The 12,511-nt window shown below is 37.2% G+C and overlaps 1 protein-coding gene across 1 annotated transcript; it reads left to right on the forward strand.

Annotated features, from left to right (window-relative positions):
* The first annotated feature begins 6,828 nt into the window (after positions 1-6,828).
* LEFTY1 (left-right determination factor 1) lies at positions 6,829-11,327 on the forward strand. The gene is made up of 4 exons (XM_069767889.1): positions 6,829-7,463; positions 7,938-8,181; positions 8,305-8,544; positions 10,988-11,327. The coding sequence occupies exons 1-4, from the start codon at positions 7,187-7,189 to the stop codon at positions 11,325-11,327; spliced, it is 1,101 nt and encodes a 366-aa protein (XP_069623990.1). The 5' UTR covers positions 6,829-7,186.
* The last annotated feature ends 1,184 nt before the right edge of the window (positions 11,328-12,511 follow it).

Consider the following 12,511-nt stretch of genomic DNA (forward strand, 5'->3'; position numbering starts at 1 on the left):
TTATATTTACAAAACACAGAAATTAAGACATGATATATATTAATTTATGAAATGCAATGAAAATAATATATATATAGAGAGAGAGATAGCAATGCTTACATTAACGTGAGAAGAAAAGGAAAAAGGCGGAGTAGGCAACAGAGCATCAATATTTGGGTCAATACATCGAATTGGGTGAAATAATTTGGTCTCTTCCTGTTCCAATTATTGTTTCTCTGAATTCTAAAGATCTCATCTCAGTGGAAAACATCCAGACAAAGCTACATAAAGAGCTCTAAGGTACATGCAAGGACTGTGGACAGGAAAAGAACTGGATAAAGCAAAGAACAAGACGAACCATTGCAATTTAAAAGCCTAATTTACAAAATAAAAAGGTGTTTCTTTAACAAAAAAAACGCCGGTCCTGTGTGTGTGTCCTGTCCCATGGCCCTTAAGCACAGTAGAGAAAAGACGTCCAAAGTCGCCAATACCCAGAGCAATCTCCAAATGTGAATGGCCCAAGAAATGATATGTTCATGTCTACTTGGCCTAAGGCCGGTTTCACACATCTGACATTTACAATCCTCGTATGGATCGAAATGTGGGGCCCAACTGCAGGTCTCCAGTTCAGGTCTCCAGGTCTAAACCCATCAGTCTCATAGGCATATACTGTTGGGTTCGGGTCAGCCATCAAGTGCCTCTAATTAGCCATCATGTGCCTCTAATCAGCCATCAAGTGCCTCTAATAGCTGCGGGTGGATCCAAGATCCACCCGCGGATGTTAACAAATAAAATGCATGTAACACAGACCATGACAAATCTTGTCCGTTGGTGCCCTTGTAACTTGATCACTGGGCACCGATGGGTTGCCATGTCAGCCAGGGGGTCTGCAGAAGACCTCTGTTCCTGTGATTGTGAATCCCCTGTGAATGTTGGCTCCTGGACGGCATTCATAGGAGATCTTGATTTTTGCTATACATAGTAGTGTTGAAGCCCTGTTAGGTGTAGCACAGGCGATCGCTGCTTCAAGATACCTAAGGGGACTAATAAATAAAGTAAAATGTGAAAAAGCTACCCCCAAAAAGTTAAAATCACCCCCTCTCTTTTGGCCCCATTAACAAAAAAAATAAATACACATATTTGGTGTCGCTGTGTTCAGAAATGTAATGTTTTTTTTGTTGTTTTTTTTTTTTTTTCAAAAGTGGTACCCAAATAATTGCATTCTTGTAAAAAAACAAAAAAGCAGATAGTACCCACCCTCTCCGGGTCCAACACCAGGTATGAACCAAAGCTCTGGTCTCATGACGACTACAGTACACATCAATCATTGGGCTCAACTACCCTGATAATTTTCCCCTTAATGTTTTTTTTTTTTACGTATAAAAAAAGTACAAGTTATTCTGCTTGCTAATAACAGCCGCCATTTACTCTTGTGTATCTTTAGAAAGAAAAACTTAAAGGAAAAATATGAATTTGTCTACAATTGTTTTGTCAACATTCTCATAAAAATTAAAAAATAATATTAATAATAGCCGCTTATTCTACTTTAATGCATGGCAAAAAAAAGACATTCAAAACTGTATCTAGTACCGCCTTGAAAAAAACAAAAACATTTTGCTAAAATTAGATTATATTTTAATCCTAAAGGTCCTAATAATAATGATAGCCGCTAGTTTTAATTCACATAAAGTAGGAACTTAAAAGAAAAAAAATTGTATTAAAAATCACCTTAAAAAGAAAAGTTGTCACATTAAAAGCACCACTCAGGCGTGTTTTTTTTTTTTTTAATTCTGGAAAAAAATGATTTAAGAGTTTTAAAAATATATTAACGCTCTCAAAATATTAATCAAATTAATAGTCATTGTCAAACATTATACAATAGTGTGTAAGATAATATTGACATACACAAAATTTATAAGTAGTTACAAATACCTATTTGTATGGTGGGAAACGATTGAAAATATTAACTACAATTAGATTAATAGACACAATCAAAAATGCCATATTTAAGGTTTCACATGTTTCTTTCAAGACGCATACAATTACCACCTATGGTTACTAATATCTTGAGATTTTTCTTAACATTTTGGATATGTTGTGGTGGCACATGTTGTTTCCAGTGGGAAGCAATTTTATCAATCTTTTGTGCATTGTCTGTACGAGAGTCACCAACTCTGTGGACAAAAGAGGCCAAGCTGAACGTGTACTCTATTATTTCAGCTCAAGGTCTATAAGGAGCTAATAAAGCCAAATAAAATCATCATTGCCTACATTCGTATATTTTCATCCTTTATACCTAACAAAACAGAGATATCCACACAAATAGTGACCAGTAATATATCAAATATACCCTATACCAATGATGCATCAAGATGACTTCTACTGCGTCTTGCTTAACAGAAGTCATCGTTTGGCCGCCTTAACCAACCAGTTGAAAAGATGTGGAACTCAGGACACTGTGAATGTCGAATTTGACTTTTACTGGCCTTCAATATGGTGAACGAGAAAGATATCATCAATGCGGAGCATTACCGGCATGCTCTTCACCTTTAGGCTGCTGTTTTGGCAAGATCTAAGACTATATTGGTAAAAGTCTTTTTCATGGTGGAAATGAAGTATCCTTAGGAATATCTTCCCTTGAGAACTCTATGGCCAAAGACACCGATCTTGGCGTTTGAAGAAAAAGTTTATTCTGTTGATACAAACACTGGTAGACAACAAATGGCTTTGAAGGGAATTAGAATCAATTTATCACTAACTTGTCAGTCACCAGTTCATTTCCTATCTACTCAAATCATATCCTTGCAAAGTTCCCTTCTAGGAATTAACACCCTTTGAGGAGGAGCAGAGATATTCATAATAAGCACTATCTATGACAATGGAAGCTATTGTTAAATGGAAAGGTGACCTGGTGCCAGAATCCAACTGAAGACTAACGCCCCCCCTATATACTGCAGATAGGTATCTGACAAATTATAATTTGGATGATAATTTGGCCAACAGCTATGACTTCTCTACAGAGGAGTTCTCCATGATAGAAGCGATGTAAAGCTGCCCATACACATTAGACTTATGTCAGATGAACCCAACAATATCAACAGGTTTGTGTATGGGGGTGCCTGATGTTTGGGAGAAATGTCAATCAGGAATGTCTGATCGTGGACTGCCAATTGTATTGTTCTCCCTGAGATGAGTCAGTTGGCAGCTTTCTCATAGATAACACAGGACCGCTCGACCAAACAGGCTCTCAGCTGAAAGATCTTTTGGACAACAGCCCTTTTATATTCCACCTAATATGTATGGCCAGCTTAGGACTCCTCTGGTGGTGGGTTATCTCATGGAGAATAAAAGGATCTTCAATCCGAAATCAGTTGAGAGTTGGAAGCCCCCATATACATCAGATCGGCAAAGCCCGCTGATATCGGCAGGATCAGCTGACATCTAGACTAATGTTTTTGGGAGCCTTAAGAAAAACATAGATCGGACCAATGCCCCACAAGTGGGTAGGTTCGGGGCTATATAGGGTTATTTTGTTTTATTTTAGTGGCCTTCAGCTCGAGGCTTGAGCCATGGATGATCAATCTTTAGGGCGATTGATCTTGTGGAAGCGTAGAGAGGTCCACCAGGGTCTTTGCGGCTTTTGTCTTGATAGTATTAAACTATCGGGTTGCTGGTCCTCCTCTTCGCCTTGTTCCTTCTGTGCTTCCGACCATGATGTCCTTCTCCAGTGATTGCTACCTTCGTATGATGTGTCCAAAGTGGCAAGTTGTAGCTTGGTGATCCTTGCTTCCAGTGACAAGTATGGCTTGATTTTTCCAGGTTTGATTTGTTTGTTCTTCTTGCCATCCATGGTATTGATAACATCCTTCTCCAGCACCATATTTTGAAGGAGTCTATTCTTATTCTGTCTTGTTTCTTTATTGTCCAGGTTTCACCTCCATATGTTACCACAGTGAAGACCAAACTATCTACGAGCCATGTCTTGATTGCCAGTGAAATATTCCTCGATTTGAAGACCTTGTCCAGTGACTTTATTGTTGATTTGCCCATAGCTATTCTCCTATTGACTTCAGGTGACATCGTTGCATCTTGAGTTATCATTGATCCGAGTAGGTTGAAGTCCTTTACAACTTCCATCTCAAATGAGTCTGACTCCTGCCTGGCAGTAGTCAATATCTTTGTCTTCTTTCTGTTGAGTAGTAGTCCCGTGTTCAAGCTTTCCACTTTGACACTCAGTAGTAAGTCCTTCCTTCCATGAACGCTTGTAGCTATCAATGTTCTACATACAGTAGCTAAAAGCTTCAACCTCTAACATAGACCAGGATGTCATTGTTTAAAGTCCACTAATGTAACATAATCCTTAACACTTGATTAAAAGCCTCCATCAGTTCTCTGTAAGAATTTTATGGCCTGCAACAACAGACATTTACATATAATATGTTCGTTACACCTGGGTTGTGCTCATCTTTTCAACCACAAGATCAAGTTTGTGGTTCAAAGAACACAAAGGAGAATGTTAAACGCCAAAATTAAAGCAAAAACTAAGGTTTCATTTTTAGGAACAGAAAATTCTATAAAAGATGAACGATGCGATCGTGACTCACGACCAGCAAACAATGTAAGAAAATTTTATACGGGACGAGAATCGTAAATTAAAAGGTTGAATAGCGTTTGTTACATCGTGACATCCCGCGCTGTGTTCACAGACAGATAATCTGAAGTGTAGGCATTCTCAGCATCCAAATCCCATAAATTATACTGTTTATTTAGAATACATTCATAAAGTATTGTACAAACACTTCTGTTGATCCGGTACAAAGAAAATGTCCTCATATTAGCAATAAAATCTTCGATGATCAATTTCATGGTTTTATATGAACAGTCTCATTTCCATTAATAACGATGAACAATTTTACACAAATCTGTTTTTGATCCAATGCTCCAACGGCTGCCGAACAACTGAATCAGCGCACAATCAACCAATCACTGAGAGCCGTACCGATTTAGGACTTGAATTTCCATTCCTCCCTTTCTGCTGCTCTCTTCGTTGAACAACTGAACAATCTCCATTTACATTACACAATTTTCAAAAGGTGAATTTTTTTTGCTGCACAATGAATAGGTCCACCAGGGTCTTCTCTGCTGTTATCTTGATAATATCAAGCTATCGGGTTGCCGGTCCTCCTCTTCGCCTTGTTCCTTCCATTCCGCCAACCATGATGTCCTTCACCAGTGATTGCTCTCTTCGTATGATGTGTCCAAAGTAGGAAAGTCGTAGCTTGGTGATCCTTCCTTCCAGTGACATGCCTGGCTTGATTTTTTCCAAAATTGAATTGTTAGTTCTTCTTTGTCATCCATGGTATTGATAACATCTTTCTCCAGCACCACAGTTTTCAAGGCATCGAACCTTCTTCTGTCTTGTTTCTTTATCGTTCAGGTTCGCATCCGTATGTTTCTACAGAATAGACCAGACTATGTACGAGCCGTGTCTTCATGTATAATCTATCTATTATCTATCTATCTATCTATCTATCTATCTATCTATCTATCTATTATCTATCTATCTATCTATTAATCTATCTATTAATCTATCTATTTATCTATTATCTATCTATCTATCAATCTAGACCAGACTATGTACGAGCCAAGTCTTCATGTATAATCTATCTATTATCTATCTATCTATCTATCTATCTATCTATCTATCTATCTATCTATCTATCTATCTATCTATCTATCTATCTATCTATCCCAGACTATGTACGAGCCAAGTCTTCATGTATAATCTATCTATCTATCTATCTATCTATCTATCTATCTATCTATCTATCTATCTATCTATCTATCTATCTATCTATCTATCTCTCTCTATCTATCTAGACCAGACTATGTACGAGCCATGTCTTCATGTATAATCTATCTATTAATCTATCTACCTATCTATTAATCTATGTATCTATTATCTATCTATCTATCTATCTATCTATCTATCTATCTATCTATCTATTATTTATCTATCATCCATTATCAATCTATTTATCTGTTATCTATATATCTATCTATCTATTATCTATCTATTATCTATCTATCTGTTATCTATCTATTTATTATCTATCATCTATTTATCTATTATCTATCTATTTATCTATCTATTATCTATATATTATCTATTTATCTATTATCTATCTATCATCTATTCTCTATCTATTTATCTATTATCTATCTATCATCTATCTATCTATTATCTATCTATTTATCTATTATCTATCATCTATCTATCTATTATCTATCTATCTATTATCTATATATCTATTATCTATAATGATCTATTATCAATCAATCTATTATCTATCTATCTATCTATCTATCTATCTATCTATCTATCTATCTATCTATCTATCTATCTATCTATCATCTAGCTATCTATTATCTATAATTATCTATCATCTCTCTAAGCTATGAAATGCAAATAAGAATACAAAAATCTGAAAGCAATACATGTAAGTTATTTTTCTTTGCTGTTACTTAATTTTTCCACATTTGTTTTTAAATCTAAAAATAAAAACTGAAAAAAATAAATGACAAATAAAAACAGAATTTTTGTAATAAAAATATATATTTTTTTATTATTTAAAAAACTGTCCCATAAGTTAACCTGTAATGTTAGGTTTTGACATTTTCTTTTAAATAAAATTTAAACCGTATAAAAAAAATTGCTGCAGGCCCACAACATGGCCTCGTTACTAAAAGTATATAAAGAGATAGTCATAATCGTTGTAATAAACTCCCAAACTAAAAATGCATCTTTGATTTTTGGCTAACACTTTTCAAGTAAAGAAAGTTGTAAAATTCACTTATTTTCTAAATAGAAAATAATAATAATAAAAAAAAAACACAATATGTATCTATACATCCTAAAAAAAAATGTAAGCAGTCACTTCAGTGGCCGACTTAAAAAAAAAGCCTTAATTATTAGTGTATTGCTTGTCTGAAGATTAAGTTAAGAAAGTGTCAGACCACTTAATGGGGGCGATGTTGTCCTGTTGTCTCAGCTCTGCTTCTTCTTTTACATTATTGGCTCTCACAGCGGGGCGTCCTTTGGTTCCAATATAAAAGGAGGGCAGGTCTCCATCTGAAACCTTTAGAACAAGAAGATATCATATCCTCCTGACATCTTGGACATTTCTCTTGGCTTAGAGAATAAGTGATGAACTCCAATCTGGTTATGGGACTCATTGGGTTCCTCTGTGCCTTCCTTACATCGACAACTTGGGGCTTTACTCCCGACGACCTCAAAGACGCCCTATTAAAGAAACTCAACGTAAATCATCTGCCAAAGCTGGTGAAGAGAGACATTGACAATCTGGTGGTCCCACGACACATCCAAAGCAAGTATATCGCCATGCTTCAAAAGCAGAAGAAGAGGACTAAGAGATCGCTACCCAGTTTGGCCGGCATCCTGAGGGGCATCCCTGGCAATGCAGGTAGGTCTATGTATTTTTCTTGGAGATATATGATATATTTTACTCACTTATATAGCGCCATTAATACAACAGCGCTTTACTGACATCATCCTCACTGTCCTTATTGAGGCTTACAATCAAATTCTCTAAATTTCGAGTGTGGGAGAAAACCGGACAAGACCTTCTCAAACCTGGGGAGAACATACAAACTCTTTGCAGATGTTGTCCTTGGTGGGATTTGAATCCAGGACCTCAGCACTTCAACAATGCTAACCATTGAGCCACCATACAACACACCATAATGTACCGGTATATTACGGGGCGGTGTATCAGACACAATATATAGACATTGTTATGGAAGGATATGTTGCCTTTCACATCCTGATCCATACCGTGGAACCATATGTCCATATTTTAACGATTTGTGCCCCTCTCCGGTAGAGTATTGGAACTATTGAGCACATACTAACGGGTTTATATATTAATTCTTCATAGATATCTCTGGCGAAGTGCTATATGCAGATCCCATCAAGCAGACCTTGGCGTTTGGGATGGAGTCCAGGATACCCCAAAATAGCGAAGTAACCATGGCCGAGCTGAAACTCTTCAAGTTGCCTCCTAATACCAAGGGGAATCCCGATAGACGCTTCAACAGACCAGTCAATAACGCCAGGGTCAGTGTCTACTATGTAGAGGTGATGAAGGATGGAAACAACAGGACGTCATTGGTGGATTCCAGGTAAGACAATATTAGGAATTAATAAATGAATAATCATTCTACAGTTTTTTCTTTTTTTTTTATGTTTATTTTTTTATATACATTTGTAAGTACATGGAAATTTTTTTTTATGTGCATTTCCAGGCTTGTGCCCATTAAAGAATCGGGCTGGAGGAGTTTTGATGTCACCCATGCCGTGCACTATTGGATGAGAAGCAGTGGGGAATCTAATATGCATCTGGAAATCAGGATAGATGGAGAAAGACATGGAAACTATGCTGCCGAGATGGCAAAACTGGTCCAATTCACTACCCAAAACCCATCCGACAACGCGGTGGGCAAACCGGAGCTGGTCCTGTACACGCTCAACCTGGACGACCATGGGTAGGTGCTTGTCTCACTGTGATATTCTCACTGATATGTAAATATTAATATTACTAGTATAGTAGTATTTGTAGCTATAGAATAGTAGTAGTAATAAAAATAGTATTTATATATAGTAATAATATAATAGTAATGGTACAACTACTGCAAACAATAACACTAATAGTAGTATAATATTGGAAATGGTAATATTATAGAAGCATTACTAGTTATATAATAGTAGAAGTGAATAATATTATATAACAGTAGAAGTAATACTGCTGATAAAAGTAGTAGGAGCAGCAGGAGTAGTAGTGGTGGTGGTATTAAAGTAATAATATGAGTAGTAGTATAATACTAGGAGTAGTTACTGTAATATAGTTGTAGTAGTAAAATAATAGTAGTAGAGAATAAAAAAAGTACTAGTGGTAATAAAATAATAATAATGGTAGTATTATTACAGTAGTAGATAATACGAGACTAGCTGTGTTATTATTAATAGTTATATAATAGTGGTAGAAGAAATGTAATAGCAGTAGTAGAAGAAGTTAGTATATTAGCAGTGGCAGCAGGGGTGCTGCTATCATGAGGCAAGTTGAATACTTTGCCTCAGGCGGCGGAGCATCCTTAAAGACAGGGGGCAGCAGAGCGGCAGTCAGAACACCTGGTGCCGACTCTCCCTGTAATCCCTGCTCTGACACTTGTGGGATATAGCAGAGTTGGTGTGTGTTACCCTATGTGGATGAGCTGAGGTTGTCAGATATGGTCCTGCTAAGACTTATTTGTACTGATTTTACTATGTGGGGGGGTGCCGTTTTGCAGTTCGCCTCAGGCAGCAGAGAGGCTAGGTTCACCCCTGAGTGGCAGTAATATAATAGTTGCAGCAGTAGATAATATAACAATAGCAGTAGAAGTGGGGAAATAATAGTGGTAATAGTATAGTGATAGGAGAAGAAGTTACTAGCGGTAGGAACAATATAATAGAGGTAGAAGCAATAGTAGTAGACAATATAACAGTATTAGTAGTGATAATAAAATAATAGTAGTAGTAGAAATGTAATAGTAGTAGCTGTAGTAGTAGAAGTTAATATATCAGCAAAGCTAGTAGGAGAAGATAATATAATATTAGCATTAGAAGTGGTAGGAAAACAATAGCAGTAGAAGGTAATGTAGGAGTAAAGGTAATAATGTTAGAGTAGCAGTAGATTATAGTAGCAGTAGAAGTAGTAAAATAATAATGGCAGTAGTAATACAATAGTAGGATTAGTAGTAAGGAGGAAGCGATACGTAAGAATGGTACCAATAGTAACACGCATTACAATACAAGAACAAAACACAAAGTGCAACACAAAACAATATAAATATACAAAATCACAAAGATATGAAATGTATAACTAAATAGTCTTTCATAGTCTGGTAAGAGGAAGTCGCCGTGTGTGGGGTAAACATGAAACAGGCGTCAGTATCAGATTACTAATCAGGGACTTTTCATTTTAAAATATAATATTATATGTAGAATTTAGTATATATAACTAGTAGGATTACTGTGAATGATGTCACAGCAAAACTGATGAGACTAATAATTATATTAGTGCTCCTATTATTACTAATAACATTACAATACATATACTACTACTACTACTAAAAATACATATCCTACTAAAATGCTACTGAAACTAATAATAAAATACTCTTAGTTCTACATTAATAACAGACTGCTGCTAACAGTAATTATACTACTACTAAATAATAATAATAATAATAATAATAATAATAAACTCATACTACCAGATAATAATGAAAAGCACTTACACTAAATAATAATGCTACTAATAATAATAACAACATCAATAATTATAATAAAGAACTGATACTATCAAATAATATAAAGAATTTACACTAAATAATAATAATATTAATAAAAAGAACTGTTACAATTAAATAATAATATAAAGAACTGATACTACATAATAATAATAATAATAATAATACTATAGAACACTGTTATTACTAAATAATAATAAATGAAAAGCACTGATACCACCAGGTGGTAATATAAAGTATATACGCTAAATAATAATAATAATAATATAGCACTGATACTACTACCAAATAATAATATAGAATACTGATACCACTACCAAATAATAGTAATAATAATAATTACCGATATAAGTACTGATACAACTAACAATTATAATACTAATACGATTGCTACTAGTGCGATATATAAATATAGATAGTAAAATAATAATTAAACCACTGTTCCTCTTAGTATTACAAATATTACAATACTTTTGATACTACAAGTAATAATGATATATTGCTGTTCTGTATTCTACGAATAATACTTGTTATAACACTTATTCTACCACTAATAATAACAATATTATATATAACAATAATCATTACCACTGATAAAATCCCCCGATGGTATAACGACCCTTTCCTTTGTGTATTTTAGCGCCCGTGGAGACTGTTCATCTTCCGGAGCCAAGAAGGACAATATCTGCTGCAGAGAAGAGAATTTTATCAACTTCCGGGAGCTGACCTGGACCCAGTACTGGATCATCGAGCCGGCGGGATACAACGCCTACCGCTGCTCCGGAAGCTGCCGCCAGCCGCACTCTCAGGCCCTAAAATACAGTTACGGGGAGAGGATCTGCACCGTAGCGGAAAGCTCACCTCTGCCCGTCATGTACTTGGTCAAGAAGGGCGACTACACGGAAATAGAAGTGGCCGAATTTCCGAATATGATAGTGGAGAGATGCAGCTGCACGGCGGACAATATTTCCATCATCTAATGACATAACTCCGGTGAGGATTCCACCACGATACCTAACGATGCTTGATGCGTGTCGATGTCCTGAACATCCCCGCGACTGCCAAACTCTGCCGGAAAAAATGGCCGAACACATGAACCCTTCTATCTTTGGAGTAATAGGAATGTTAGAAGAAGCACTTACCTGTATATAGCTCCTGTATATTTATGGTTGTCACTCGATATAGAAATAGCTGTCATTTGCCAACATGTTCTTTTCGACTTTCTATGTCTGGATATAAATTAATAAATAACTTTATTACCTGTAGGTTTACATTTGTATTCTTGGACAAGTGTTCGATTTTTCCGGCAGCAGCTCCACAAAGTAAATGTAGCATAAGCGTCTCGAGTCACTTTTTGTAACTGCCTTGGATGATAGTGGAGGGTTAAAAAAGAGGGAACTCCCAATGTTTAAGAATTTCCCATTGGGGGCAGTTGAAAAAGGTTCTTTAAATTAAAGGGGTATTCACATCTCAGACATTTATGGCCTATCCACGGCTAACGACTCCCTGCTTCACCATTCCATTCACCTGTATCTGCACCCTATGGATGCTAATACCATTGAATTTTTGATGAAAGGTGAGAGACTGGGCCCCCCCCACCCCGGACTGGCCCCCCCCCCCCGCCCCGGACTGGGGCCCCCCCCCCCGCCCCGGACTGGGGCCCCCCCCCCGCCCCGGACTGGCCCCCCCCCCCGCCCCGGACTGGGCCCCCCCCCCGCCCCGGACTGGGCCCCCCCCCCCCGCCCCGGACTGGGCCCCCCCCCCCGCCCCGGACTGGGCCCCCCCCGCCCCGGACTGGGCCCTCCCACTGATGAGCCCCATAGCAGCCTCGCAGTTTGTAAAGGGGAATTGACTTCTGCATGGAGGCATAAAGGAGGAAATATGACTGTGTGGAGGGACATCAGTCACTTTATGGTGGTGATATTGGTCTTGGTATAGCGGAATTTATTAGAGGGGTTGTGCAGGTTATGGACACAAGTCTGCAGGTATTCTATGTGACCATATAGTGGTAGATACCGGTTGTACAAAGGTGTTCTTCATACCATTTATATTCTCTCTGATCATAGTAATTCACCTCCCCTGTTCTTCTCCATCCAGCCCAGACCGCCATGACTACACCTTTCATTCCCTAGTATTGCCAGTGCGAGCGGTCAGTCACGGGATC

The sequence above is a fragment of the Ranitomeya imitator genome, chromosome 5, assembly GCF_032444005.1.
Source record: "Ranitomeya imitator isolate aRanImi1 chromosome 5, aRanImi1.pri, whole genome shotgun sequence".
NCBI classification, from domain to species: domain Eukaryota; kingdom Metazoa; phylum Chordata; class Amphibia; order Anura; family Dendrobatidae; genus Ranitomeya; species Ranitomeya imitator.